The 15,104-nt window shown below is 43.7% G+C and overlaps 1 protein-coding gene across 1 annotated transcript in view; it reads right to left on the reverse strand.

Moving 5' to 3' along the window:
* Positions 1 to 5,025, reverse strand: part of LOC126259424 (uncharacterized) — a 263,301-nt gene extending 258,276 nt beyond the window's left edge. The window contains exon 1 of the mRNA XM_049956216.1: positions 4,880 to 5,025. Within this exon, the coding sequence (XP_049812173.1) occupies positions 4,880 to 4,969 (90 nt within the window). The 5' untranslated portion in view covers positions 4,970 to 5,025. The remainder of the gene's footprint in view (positions 1 to 4,879) is intronic.
* Between the last annotated feature and the right edge of the window lie 10,079 nt (positions 5,026 to 15,104).

Consider the following 15,104-nt stretch of genomic DNA (forward strand, 5'->3'; position numbering starts at 1 on the left):
CAGAAAATAGGTACCAAACTATAGCATCAAATTTTAAAAAAACAAATTTGACCTACGTATCTCTGAAGCGACCCTACCTACCAACAAGAAACCAACATCCCCCCAGTGTCCCATGCAACTTTTGTTCCACAAACATTTCAGCTCGTATCATACTTTGGGAGTTATTCTTGGTGGCAATAGTTACTGACTCAACCTGTATGTACTTGTCTGCAGCTCGCTCTCGCCAAAACCCTTTCCCCATAACTTTTCCCACCCCCTAGTCTACAGAGTTCTCTCGTTAAATTCTGCTCTTTCTTAACAGCAATTCAGTCTTCTCCTCCTTCACTACCCCTTCCTCTACTGGTAATGTTAAACACGGCCTCGAATTTGCTAAATTAACCAATGTCATTCTTAATGCTCTTTAATGTTATTAGTGTCAGTTATTATTATTGTAATTACTGTGAATGTTTTTTAGTACAATTGGTATGCGCTGTTACTCGTCAGATATAAGAGAGGGCCACAAGGCCCCAATCTTTAATTTTTGACAATACTTGGTTGTAATAGCCAAGAAACTAGCAAATGTCTGAATGATGGATTTAATGAAAGCAGATGTAAGTATTAAACCTGTAAATATTAGGAGTTTAAATTTAATTCATGTACATAATTTTACTGTTTATTGACTGAGGATCATTAAAATTAATGAAACTCAAGTTTTTCTAATTACATTTTTGTAATGTGTTTATCTGACATGTTCCACACCCAGGAGGATTCCCTATTTTATGGGTCTATGGAATGAATAATTAATCTAATGTAATCTGATCTCTCTGGTCAGGCTAAATAAGCAATAAATAAATAAATATATCTTGTGTAGAGACCTTGAGCATAAAATGAGAGATATCAGGGCACAAACAAATGCGCTTTTCCCTCGCTCAATGCATAAGTGGAGTAGTACACAAAATCGATAATTTGGTACGAAGTACCCACCTCTTGCGGAGTATACATGTACATGTAGAATGACAATGTTTGGGTTCACCGAAGACAGGTCGGGAGGACCAGCTCGTAGCTAGAGAGCAACTCTAGTCATGTTGATTGGTCCTTACGGCAAGCATCCCTGCCCGCCGGCTCAGCGGCTGAGATGGACCAACACGTGTTGGGTCGGCGTGCGGCATTCCTTCCCGTGGCGCTGTGACGCGCTCCACTTTCCCTCGGCGACCTTGACGGAACCGTAGCCGCCCAGGAATTCCTTCGTTCTCACAGCGCAACACACTTCCGTCTTCTTACCGAGAACACTTGTCGGTCGGACGGCATGTCATTACAAGCTTTTGTGCACTGTGTTCATCGCGAATGTGGATTTTTCGTATCAGGTGTAATGCCCGTATTTACAAGAAATAGTGACGACACTAAGAGAACCGAAAATAATGGATCGCATACGCGCACATTGTCCACTATACAGTATCTTTTACGACTTTCTCACTCTCTCCCTCTGCCTCTCTTGTTACGACACAGACGTACTTTGAAGTAGTGAAGTGTATTCGTGAAGAAAGTATTGAAGCGATGTCTCACTTTGGGAAAATTAAATATCACTTCATATGGAGGCCACTTTTTCTTGCGCGTGTGTTACTCCACAGCTTGAAAATACTACAACATTTTGTGTTACCGTACAGACATTGACACAATCTGCCCAAACGACAGTAATACCTAATTTCTACTTTGTTTCCGAACTGGTAATGGGTATATTCCCATTCTCAGGGACTTCGTTATTTTAGCACATAAGATTTTCTCCTACTAGGCCAGCAATAAAATAATAGAAACTTGTACAGCCTATTAAGCAGCTTATTTCAACGTGTAATGTAACGTGACATAAATCCCCATTTCCCTTACACAATAAAATTAAGCTAAAGATGAGTCCTAGATTAGACCTAACACAACATACCACTGTTATTAGGAAGGTTTATTAATGAAGCGAAATTTTTCAATTATTTGCTTTCATCGAGTGATATGTTTTAAGTTCAGTATTATATTATGGAATAATCACGTTAACTATTGAAATTCTCTTACAAGAATTGCGCTTATTCGGTAAGGAGTAAAAGGAACCCAAGTGCCGACAGCTCTCTTCTTGCTGGTCGAGAGTAGCAAACTATGTACAAAATGGTTCAAATGGCTCTGAGCACTATGGGACTTAATATCTGAGGTCATCAGTCCCCTAGGACTTAGAACTACTTAAACCCAACTAACCTAAGGACATCACACACATCCATGCCCGAGGCAGGATTCGAACCTGCGACAGTAGCGGTCCCGCGGTTCCAGACTGTAGTGCCTAGAACCGCACGGCCACCCCGGCCGGCCAAACTATGTGCAGGTACATGGTTTGAGCATCCTCTGTTGCGTCCTTCCATCTATGACAACACAATCCACAACAGAGCCTCGTCATAATCATCCTTGTCATACATCTCCGCGCTTCACACTTAGTAAAATACAAAGCGCGCGAGCGTTTGTGTGTGTAGGAAGCATCCAGCTCGTCCTGACAGAGTTTTCACCCTCTACTTCATATTTCAGTGCACGATTATAAACACAACAGCCGGACGCTGCGGCCAAGCGGTTCTAGGCGCTACAGTCAGGAACCGCGCTGCTGCTACGATCACAGGTTCGAATCCCGCCTCGGGCATGGATGTATGTGATGTCCTTAGGTTGGTTAGGTTTAAATAGTTCTAAGTCTAGGGGACTGATGACCTCAGATGTTAAATCCCATAGTGATTAGAGCCATTTGAACCATAAACACCACATAAAACTGACGTCTCCATGTTTACCTGATAATAGCTCACCCTAACAATACACACTGTTTCCTCCTTCCTTCTTGCGCAGTCTCGCATCTTCTAGAGACGTATTAAAAGCTACCTCAAACGGCCTGATACGAGTTCTAATCACCTCTTAATTCTTTGTAGTAATAATATTACCTACAATGTGAGAAATAGCCACGTCCTCTGGCAGCACCAACTTCAAGAACAAACGCCTTGCGCGCTAGTTTGTGGTTGCAACCGCAAAACAGCATGAGAGTGGCAGCCCGAGATTACTCAGTAACCACCGTCTCCGTCACAGGTTTACGACAAGCGAACCGTAGCAGCGGCCGCAGGCAGGAGGTAATCTTCTCACGGAACAGTCGAAAGCTGCCTTACTTCCCTTCAGAAGAAAATGTTAGCGGTTCGCACGACTTACACAGTTTCCACCTTTCTTTTGAATTTGTTCTTAGCTTACAGTATGTTTTTCTCTGTAAAACAATTCCAAAAGATCTCTGTTTACTTCTGTACTATATATATTTGTTTATGGAGTGCTGTTCATTGCGTCAAGCGACAAGCAAAATTTAGCCTGGTTTCTCAAACTCCTCAAAACACCGCCACATATATCCCATCTTAGGAATGGATTAGACCTTATTTCCGAATATCCAATACCAATATTCAGCCTCGCGTCAGATACTCGATTAAGTGAAATCCAGCGGTGGATAATACCCAGCCGCACTCGCATGAAACGGTATGCGTATGTAAGACAACAGTGACTTGAATCACTAAAAATTTGCGTAAAAAGCTCCAGCTGTATAGGCTTTGGAGATCACAAGCTTTATTCTGTTCTAGAATTTACTTCTTTACCATAATTGAAGAAAATCGAAGCATTTGAGATGTGGCGTTACAGACACCTCCTGAGAATCCAATCGTAACTAATGTGGAGGCTGTCGATAGAATCGGCGATGAAATCAATATGTGGAAAAAATTTGACTAAAACAAAGGACTTAAGATATCAGGGAATAACCTGTAGATCAGTAATTGAGGACGGTGGATGTAGACGGTACTCTGAGATGAAGAGATTGGCACAAGAGAGAAATCTTGGCAAGCAGCATCAAACCAGTCGGAAGCTTGCCAACGAAAAGTATAAAAGCGGTTTCACTCGTGTGTCATTTGGTGCAGCTATCTATTGTAACGTATGAAGGACGGGAATTGAGAAATGGCTGAGAGAGGATGTGTTATCTGGCAAGAACAATATTAGAACTTCGTCCACTCAAGGATTTCGTTTTGTGCGATTTCCCAAATACTTGGCCCGAATGCTCGATGGTCCTATCGGCAAATCCATAACCGAATTCCTCTTACACATTTATAGTGCTCAATCCTTCACGGTCGCAACGAAGAAGACATGTTAAAAGGTAAACCGACCTTTCTTCCTCACTTGTACAGAGCTTTATAAGATGTGTAGTTAGCCATCAAATTCAGGTAATACACATCACAGTTGCAATAGTACAGTGAACTGTTTATGCCGTTAGGAACAAACTTCTTACACCCTTCACTCATTTTTAATATTATACTGTCACCGTCCTGGCGGGTATTAACATTTCTTTCTGCACTTATAGGCATTCTGTAAACAACATAGTGGAAGATAATTTTCTCTCCCTTCGAATTCAGCAGCGAAGTAACCGACTGTTGTCTGGAACATTGCCGTGGTTTATCAGGCACGAATCTATTGGAGGTGTTACGTCCTTACGTTCCTCCTAAGAACCGGCTGAAACCAGCCAGTTATCGGGAGCAAACAGCTTGCATTGAGCTACAGTGAAGCTTGGATTCTGTAGATACTTGAATAGCCGTTTCATTCAACAACAAAATCGTTATAGAACAGACACACGATCTAGATGGAATCTTTAGATTTGAATACAACAGACGGAGAGTTTGTAGTTACAAAATATGTCCCGCAGCGTTTTGTGGGCGACATAATTCCATCGAACACTTTCCTAACAACAATCGTTCAGACAGTTGGGCAGACTGCGATGCTCCACCAAAACCCGTGGGGAAGGAAATCCACGTAGCCGTCCAGAGATAACTCCCAGGTTCCATCTGCGGGACGAGCGGCGCTGGGACCTCACCTTGTCGACGCAGGAGACGATGACGCGGTCCAGCGGCGACTTGGAGTCGTGCGCATGCGCGGCGCGCTCCCTGCACCAGGCTGCGCCCATCGCTTAGCATACGCTGTTGGCTGTCGCACTCCCGCTGGCTCTGTCGGCCGCTGCGCGCAGACTGGAAGGCTGTGGGCCAGCGCCAGCCTCCCCACCCCAGCCCACGGCGCGCCGCGGAGCAGCCGGCAGCCGCGAGCTCACGTGTCTCGGCCGGCCGGCACCGGGTACCGCGCCTCCACGCCGCCAAGGTCGCCGCTGCTCGCTCGCTGCGCACTATTTGCATACATCGTAATAATTGTATTAGGTGACCCCCGGCAACAGCCACCGGGAAAACATGACAGTGCACATCCGACAGCTTAAGCCGAGAGACTTCCTTCTCTCTCCCATCCTAATGCCAATGCTTTTTTTATCCCCTAGGTGAGCGATAGTTTCCGGCTTCCTTGATTCCCGTAATATGTCCTACGCAAACATGTCATTGTCTTCTTCTTCTTCTTCTCTTCAGGTACTAGGCGAAACTGCCTATTACGGTACTGATCGTTGCCAGGGTCTTCCTCTCTCTCGCTTCTTCCTTGGCAATTAATAAAAATGGTTCAAATGGCTCCGAGTACTATGGGACTTAAGATCTGAGGTCATCAGTCCCCTAGAACTTAGAACTACTTAAACCTAACTAACCTAAGGAGATCACGCACATCCATGCCAGAGGCAGGATTCGAACCTGCGACCGTAGCGGTCGCGCGGTTCCAGACTCAAGCGCCTAGAACCGCTTGGCCACTCCGGCCGGTGGCAATTAATACAGGGTGTTTCAAAAATGACCGGTATATTTGAAACGGCAATAAAAACTAAACGAGCAGCGATAGAAATACACCGTTTGTTGCAATATGCTTGGGACAACAGTACATTTTCAGGCGGACAAACTTTCGAAATTACAGTAGTTACAATTTTCAACAACAGATGGCGCTGCAAGTGATGTTAAAGATATAGAAGACAACGCCGTCTGTGGGTGCGCCATTCTGTACGTCGTCTTTCTGCTGTAAGCGTGTGCTGTTCACAACGTGCAAGTGTGCTGTAGACAACATGGTTTATTCCTTAGAACAGAGGATTTTCCTGGTGTTGGAATTCCACCGCCTAGAACACAGTGTTGTTGCAACAAGACGAAGTTTTCAACGGAGGTTTAATGTAACCAAGGGACCGAAAAGCGATACAATAAAGGATCTGTTTGAAACATTTCAACGGACTGGGAACGTGACGGATGAACGTGCTGGAAAGGTAGGGCGACCGCGTACGGCAACCACAGAGGGCAACGCGCAGCTAGTGCAGCAGGTGATCCAACAGTGGCCTCGGGTTTCCGTTTGCCGTGTTGCAGCTGCGGTCCAAATGACGCCAACGTCCACGTATCGTCTCATGCGTCAGAGTTTACACCTCTATCCATACAAAATTCAAACGCGGCAACCCCTCAGCGCCGCTACCATTGCTGCACGAGAGACATTCGCTAACGATATAGTGCACAGGATTGATGACGGCGATATGCATGTGGGCGGCATTTGGTTTACTGACGAAGCTTATTTTTACCTGGACGGCTTCGTCAATAAACAGAACTGGCGCATATGGGGAACCGAAAAGCCCCATGTTGCAGTCCCATCGTCCCTGCATCCTCAAAAAGTACTGGTCTGGGCCGCCATTTCTTCCAAAGGAATCATTGGCCCATTTTTCAGATCCGAAACGATTACTGCATCACGCTATCTGGACATTCTTCGTGAATTTGTGGCGGTACAAACTGCCTTAGACGACACTGCGAACACCTCGTGGTTTATGCAAGATGGTGCCGGCCACATCGCACGGCCGACGTCTTTAATTTCCTGAATGAATATTTTGATGATCTTGTGATTGCTTTGGGCTATCCGAAACATACAGGAGGCGGCGTGGATTGGCCTCCCTATTCGCCAGACATGAACCCCTGTGACTTCTTTCTGTGGGGACACTTGAAAGACCAGGTGTACCGCCAGAATCCAGAAACAATTGAACAGCTGAAGCAGTACATCTCATCTGCATGTGAAGCCATTCCGCCAGACACGTTGTCAAAGGTTTCGGGTAATTTCATTCAGAGACTACGCCATATTATTGCTACGCATGGTGGATATGTGGAAAATATCGTACTATAGAGTTTCCCAGACCGCAGCGCCATCTGTTGTTGAAAATTGTAACTACTGTAATTTCGAAAGTTTGTCTGCCTGAAAATGTACTGTTGTCCCAAGCATATTGCAACAAACGGTGTATTTCTATCGCTGCTCGTTTAGTTTTTATTGCTGTTTCAAATATACCGGTCATTTTTGAAACACCCTGTACATTCTAGTTTTTAAGGGGGATCTGTCCTATCCCTTCTTTCTAGGTGTTCGTTACCTTTTTCCCTATAGTCTAGAATTTTATCAGTAAGACTAAAAATTTTTAGTTCTTCTCTAATGTCCGCAGCTCGTGGTCTCGCGGTAGCGTTCTCGCTTGCCGAGCACGGGGTCCCTGGTTCGATTCCCGGCGGGGTCAGGGATTTTCACCTGCCTCGAGATAACTGGGTGTTGCTGGTTCGTCTTTATCATCATCATTCATCCCCATTACGGTCGGAGGAAGGCAATGGCAAACCACCTCCGCTAGGACCTTGCCTAGTACGGCGGTGCGGGTCTCCTACGCTCAGTTACGGAGTATGGGACTTCATCATCATCATCAATGTCTTGATTCCTTAGTCTGTCTTCTATTGTGCATCCTTTAAGTCGTCTCAGGAGTTTCATTTCCTGTGCCTGAAAACGGTTTTCTTGCTTTTTGCTAAGCAGCCGGGTCTCGCTTCCGTACAGCAGTGTGAAGGCTGCAACTGTTTTGCAGAATTTGAGTTCTTTCCTAGTTCTGTTTTTAAATTTTCTGTTAATTGTTCCACATACCCAACTAAATTTATTAAGCTTAAATTCCATATCTTTGCTGCAACCGTGTGCCACCTCACGTCTCAGGTACCTGAAGTGCTTCATTTGCTCTAAAATCTTTTACTCTACTCACGAAGACCAATGTCTCAAATTTTTCTATTGGGACCTCCATGTCAAATGTCGCGCTTATTTCTTTCAGTAAGTAAATTGCTTTCTGAAAGTCCTCTTCTTTATCTGGTAGGATCACTGCGTCGTCAGCATATAGCAAGTAATTTAAAAGAGTTTGTTTAAAAGAGTCCTCCTGTCTTCGCATATACTTTTCTGAAGTTCTGTTTTCCATATATGGATGTACGTAAATGTTAAAGTTGTGAAGTTACGGCAGCCTTGTCGTGCTCCTTTGTTAGTTGCCATCTCATTAGTCATATTTTCGTGGAGATATAGAGTGATAGTCGCGTTCCGACTCAAACTTTTTATCGCATTTATTACATGTTTGGGGTATCCGCGATTAGTCACTCTCTCCCAAAGTTTCTGCCTATTGATATTATCAAAAAAGCTTTGTTAAAAATCGATAAAAGCAACGTGTGTTTCTTTATTATATTCTCTGAGTTCTTTTAATAGCTCTTGTAAAATAAAAACTGCATCTATCGTGGAGCAGCCTTTCCTAAAACTCATTTGTTCCTATGCTGTACTACTTCCGTTATGTTTTTAAGTCATGTGAAGACCTTAGCATATATCTTGTATGTTGAGTCTAGTAAACTTATTCCCCTGTAGCTACTGCGCAGGACTTTGTCTCCTTTTTAAAAAATTTACATCACTCAAGCAATCTTCCAGTCTTTGGGGATACATGTTATTGTCTCGGCGAATATTTGACTAACACACTACTCTGCAAAACGAGATAGATAAAGTATGGTAACACATAGGTATTAACTATCGGTAGAAATGAATGAAAGTGAGGGAGAATGTTGCCAAATGTCTGCCACACGTAAACAGAAAGCTGGACGTCACGGAACATAACATAGTGGTTGTCGGGCAAAGAGACCGCCCTTGCAGTCTCCGTGGCACTCTCAACTACAGCAGCAGACGACCGTTACACTGTGCAGCAAGCAAGAAGACACCCACTTTGAACAGCGGGTGCAATTACAACGTCATTTTAGAGATGAAAATGAAATTGCTTTGAAGCCAAGATAATATTTGTATTTCACGATGACACGTTTCTACGAACCTTGCTGTCATCATCTCATTTTCGGAAATTTAAGGTTCATACATATCAGTCACATAGCGAGAAACTTCCACTAATGATACAGCATAAGTGCATTGGTTTGTCGGCATAAGAAGACGAAAATATAAAATGCACATTACACCAAAAGCTTGCGCAGGAGTGACATAGGTGTAAAAAATACCGTCATACAGTGATAACATCAAGGTAGGAGTTCCAGTGAATGCATTTGGTGCTATGTGTATTTTATGTTTTCATCTTTTCATTACTGACAAACCAATGTACTTACGCTTTAACATTAGTGAAATGTGATCCCACTATGTGATTCATATATATGCATTTTAAATTTCCGAATGCATTTTAATTTTCCGAAGATCAGATGATGACAGCAAGCTTCTGTCGAAACCGGTCAACCTGAAATAAAAGTATTATTCAGCGCTCTTAGCTTCAAACCAATTTTGTTTTCATCGGGTCAATAGATCGCTTCCAGCACACACCATGTGTAACCTGTACACTTAAGAGGATTCCACCGTTTGCTGTGATGCCGGAAGCTTAGGGAGTGGACCAACGAGAAGGTGGCCGCCTGCACTTCACGGATGAGAGCAGATGCACTCTGAGTGGTGATTCTGGGCGAACCCTGATATAGTGAGAGAAGGGAACACGAAATGTACCCAGGAACATTGTCTCACATGATCGTTTTGGTGATCCATAGAGGCGTTAGTCGCAAGGGCGTACTCAGCTCCAAATCTTTGAGGTTAGCGTTATTCTGACACCGAACACCTTCGCCACGTGCGTCTTTCCAGGGGTGCATTTGGCCCTGACTTCCTTTTTATGGATGATAACACGCGACGGCATCGAACAGCACGGATAGAGGAGGTCTTGGAATGATAGGGTATTCGGCGAATGGACATGCCTGCCGTTTCCCCCGACTCAGATCCCATCGACCACATGTGCGATGCGTGTACATGCATCTAATCCAACAGCTGTCAACGACGCTGGTCCTACCATAAGAACTCCTCAACCAACTTTGTGATCAACATGGGAACACGTTGCTGAGGCTGCATTGCCATCAGAACAAGTCGAACACTCTAGTACGAACCATGTCCCGTCTTTTGTAGTACCTAGGGGCTCTTCAAAAATCCTGGCTAATTCAGTATAATTATTCTCTTTGAATAAATATGTCATTTCTGTTCGTCTCATTGCATATTTCTTTTAGTTATCTTCTGTGCTTTATTGTAGCAGTTCCTATATGGTCCATCGAGCAGTGTTACTTGGCAGTATTACGTCCTGCGAAAGTAACATCGAATCTAGTATGCCAAACTGGACGGCGAATGGCCGACAGAATTGAAGGTTAAAACGGTTTTGCGCCAATGAAGCCCAATGAAATCTCCGTTTTAAACAGGCGAGGGGACTTCCAAAAGCACGTTATAAGTTATTAAGGTAGGCCGAGTAACCTTTGTTGAGTGCCTTACTACGTTTCAAAGTGACGCAGACACATTGCACTATTTTTTAGCATAGCCATCAAGTGTCTGTAAAGAACGGTCGGAAATTTTTCTACCAGTCGTTCAGTTCGTCGGCTATAGAAATCCGCTCCGTGGTCACGGAACCGCTTGAGAAACGGTGTGTGAACGTCCCCATTGTTGGAAAATCTCTTTCCCTTCCAGATGTTCGTCCTCGATTGCCTAAGATTGTTCTCTGTGGCGAACGCCCGTGGCCTTCCTTCCCGATCACCGTCACCTACGCTTCTGTGACTTGGTCAGATTTTTGCCACTATTGCACGGCGGCAGGATGCTACATTGCATTTACTCCCTAAAGGTTCAACGTTAATAAAACTGACAAAGTGCGTTGTCTGATACCTGACGGGATATGGAGAAAAAGAGATCCTATGAATATGTGTCCGGAAATGGATGGTGTGCTTGCGACGACAACAAATCGTCCCGGAACGCAGCACAGAGCTGCATCGCATCCAGGTCAGAACAGATGTTCAAAATGGCCTCCATCAGGTGATAGGGGTAGTAGCGATTGGCAAGCAGGACACACATAATAGTACTTTGGCTTATATCATGCTGGCGGACCATTTGCCTCACGGGATGGTTCAGTCGGCTGGAGACCATTACGGAGATGCTCAACAAACTCCACCGGCAGACGTTGCAAGAGAGGCGATGTACATCACGGAGAGACTCGAGAGAGCACTTTCCGGAAGAGTCTGAAAACATATTACTTCTCACCACATACGTCTCGCGTAATGACCACGAAGAGAAAATTCGAGAAATTAGAGCCAATACAGAATCTTACCGCCAATCATTCTTCCCATGGCTATTCACGTGGGGAACGGGTCTCGAGGGCTCAGATAGTGGTGCAAAAAGTACCCTCCTCCACACACCATCAGGTGGCTTGCGGAGTATAATGTAGATGTAGATCAATGAGACAACAGTTGCTTCTAGGTGACTGATGAGACGAGTGTTGCTGACATACAGAAGGATGTCTCCGTATTAGAACTGAGACCAGAGGTTGAGGTGCCGTCAGCGACTTCCACATTCACGAAGTATAACAGTGCTACGAATGAGCTGGAGATGCATCCACCGGATCGAAGGAGACACAAGGCTAGTTAACTTTCATCAGCGATTAAGAGCACAGTTTTAACATCCGCAGTCTTACTTTCATCGTGCACTTCAGCGATTCTACTGTTCCATGTTCTTCGTTTAAATCACCGACCTTTCTTGGACGATTGGCTGTTTCGTTCTTTTAATGTTCACATATTTATCTCATTGGGTAATTCATATGCTGACGCTGTACGGTATTAAATCAAATCGTTAGACTGACAGCTTGCTTCTATTGTAGGTATATGAGCCTCTTCATTAATGTATCCATGTATCCATGTATCCATGGTAACTATATCTTCACACTTGATTCGGGTACCCCAGTTATTTTTCCCTTAATAAAACATTTCCGTTGCATGACATTGTTTCTTTTCTTAAGTTTGTACGATTTTACGGCGAGGTTCCCTTCTCTGTAGGTCACCAGGGATCAGCCTTACAGCATCTTAGGGATATGCCAAACAACTCAACTGCCACGTCACAGTTTCCCTACTGAAACTCGTCCTGTATCCAAATTATACAAGGAGTATCAGAATTCCTTTGCAACTTTTCTTTGGGAGGGGGGGGGGGGGGGGCGCTACCTCTGAAAATAAGTATACGTGACACCATAAACGATGCGTCGATATGGTCACAAATTCACTCCCATGCAAGACCAGCAATAATATTTATACATACATCATATGAGCACAGGACATGTCACTGTAGCACTTGAGGCATTTTGAGCACCGCCTGCACGGGTACGTGACTAACAGTTCATGCATGCGTGTTGCTGTTATCGTTGTTGTGGTCTTCGTTCTGAAGACTGATGTAACGCCGCCCTCCACACTGGTCTGTCCTGTGCCTGCCTCTTCATCTCTGCAGATGCTGATGAGGTGAAACGTAACGATCACATGCTTAGCAGCGTGTTGGTCTACTTCAGGAAAGCGGTATAGAAACGATTCTGCATGGCCTGTACCTGGTAAGTCCTTGGTTTGTTTCCAGAATTATATGACTACAGATGTGTTAAACAGTTGTCTCCCCTCCTGGGTAAAGGTATGTTACATCCCAAAAACAAAACTTAGCCTGAAACTCGTCTCTGTCGTTTATCGAGTGAAATACTCCAGCTTTTAGCAACATGTACATTTTTCTACATTTTCTTTTTATTTATTTATTTATTTTCAATAGGACTATGTGTCACCATTTACCTTTGGCGTTATTGGACAAACATTCATCACACTTTTTACTATGAATTGTACAACTATTATACACTAAAAATTTTTTTAAGTAATTTGCACTATTACATTGTAAGCCGTCATTGAGCAACATATTACCATGTACTGCGCCCATGACGAAAAATTTCAATTTATTTATACAAGTTCTTTTGATCGCCACTGGCCATTTCAGGTAATACATGAAGACCACTTTTCATATGCTGAAAAGTGTGTCCAGTGTCTGTAATCTGGGCAGCTAATGCTGATTAATAATTTTTTTGTGTGCTAGGCATTTTTGTGTTCACTGCACCTTGTTTGAAAGTCTCTCCCAGGATTGCTTTTACATATATTACAAATTATTCTTATGTGCCAGGTTGTGTGAATTCATCTGTCCGTTTTTTGTGTTGTAAAAGCGATCTTGAATATACACTGAATAGCGAAAGAAACTGGTACACCTGCCTAATATCGGGTAGGGCCCCCGCGAGTACGCAATAGTACCGCAATACAACGTGTCATTTACTGGACTAATGACTGAAGTACTGCTGGACGGAAATGACACCATAAATCCTGCAGGGCTGTCCATAAATCCGAAAGAGTACGAGGGGACGGAGATCACTTCTTAACTGCACGTTGCAAGGCATCCCAGATATGCTCAATAATGTTCCTGTCTGAGGAGTTTGGTGGCCAAAGGATGTGTTTAACTCTTGTTTCCAGTCATCAACAGTCCAATGACCGTATTGACGGGCCCAGGCAAGACTAAAGCTTTGTATCGTGCAGTCAACAGTGGTACATTAGTGGACCTTCGACTGTGAAGCCCATATCGATGACGTTTCGTTGAATGGTTCGCACGTTGACACTTGTTGATGGCCAAGCATTGAAATCTACAGAAATTTGCGGAGTCGTTGGACTTCCGGCACGTTGAACGATTCTCTTCAGTCGTCGTTGTTCCTGTTCTTGCAGGATCTTTTTCCGGCCGCAGCGATGTCGGAGATTTGATGTTTAACCGGATTCCTGATATTCACGGTGCACTCGTGAAATGGTCGTATGGGAAAATCCCCACTTCATCGCTACCTCGGAGATGCTATGTCCCATCGCTCGTGCGCCGACTATAACACCACGTTCAAACTCACTAAAATCTTGATAATCTGCCATTGTAGCAGCAGTAATCGATCTAACAACTGAGCCAGACACTTGTTGTCTTATATAGGCTTTGCCGCCCGCAGCGCCGTATTCTGCCTGTTTACTATCCCTGTATTTGAATACGCATGCCTATACCTCTTTCTTTGACGTTTCAGTATATTATCTACTTTGGTGGAAAGTTTGCTAATCAGTGGTAAGCCAGTTGTGTATTTATTTTTTATGTGTTGAGTAGCTGTATTTTCTTTTCTTTATCAGTTTTAAAAAATGGTTCAAATGGCTCTGAGCACTATAGGACTCAACTGCCGAGGTTATTAGTCCCCTAGAACTTAGAACTAGTTAAACCTAACTAACCTAAGGACATCACAAACATCCATGCCCGAGGCAGGATTCGAACCTGCGACCGTAGCGGTCTTGCGGTTCCAGACTGCAGCGCCTTTAACTGCACGGCCACTTCGGCCGGCTTTATCAGTTTTAAATCAGTGCAGCAGCGAAACCTTTCTTTGCAGCTGTTTGTTTAATCATGATGAGTTAATCAGGCTTTATTAAATGATGTGTTCTGTGGTATATTATCTCTGTAGATTAGTGCTCTGTAAGCAGCTTAAACGTTATTGGGTGGTAAGAAGAACTATGTATTAGGTACTGTTGTTGCTTTTTGTGGACTTAGAAGATTAGATCGTTGTTTTCTTTGCTAACGTTCATATAAAAAAAATTAATACTACCATTATTTTCACATACTAAAGACTAAATTTTATAAGAGTATTTTTGCCCTCTTTATTGTGTCAAGGACGTAGTTAATACCATTCTGACACCATCCACCAAACAATGCATGATCAACATAACGCTTGTAGTAAATAATTTTTTTCCACAAATGAACGTTTCTGTTTCAGATACAAAATTTGTTTATTCTTGTATGATCAGTAGATGCGATTTTTATGTCACTTTATTGTAGATTATTAGTTCGAGATATTCTTGTGAGTAGTTGATCAGAGAGGGCGGTTGCAGATGGTAAGTCAGAACTCGGGGAAGAAGGAAGGACGGAATATTGGGTTTAACGTTCTGTCGACATCGAGGTCATTAGAGACGGAGCACGAGCTCGGACTCTGTCAAGGACGGGGAAGGAAATCGGTCGTGCTTTTACAAAGGAACCAT

This window comes from Schistocerca nitens, chromosome 5, assembly GCF_023898315.1.
Source record: "Schistocerca nitens isolate TAMUIC-IGC-003100 chromosome 5, iqSchNite1.1, whole genome shotgun sequence".
In the NCBI taxonomy this organism is placed as follows: domain Eukaryota; kingdom Metazoa; phylum Arthropoda; class Insecta; order Orthoptera; family Acrididae; genus Schistocerca; species Schistocerca nitens.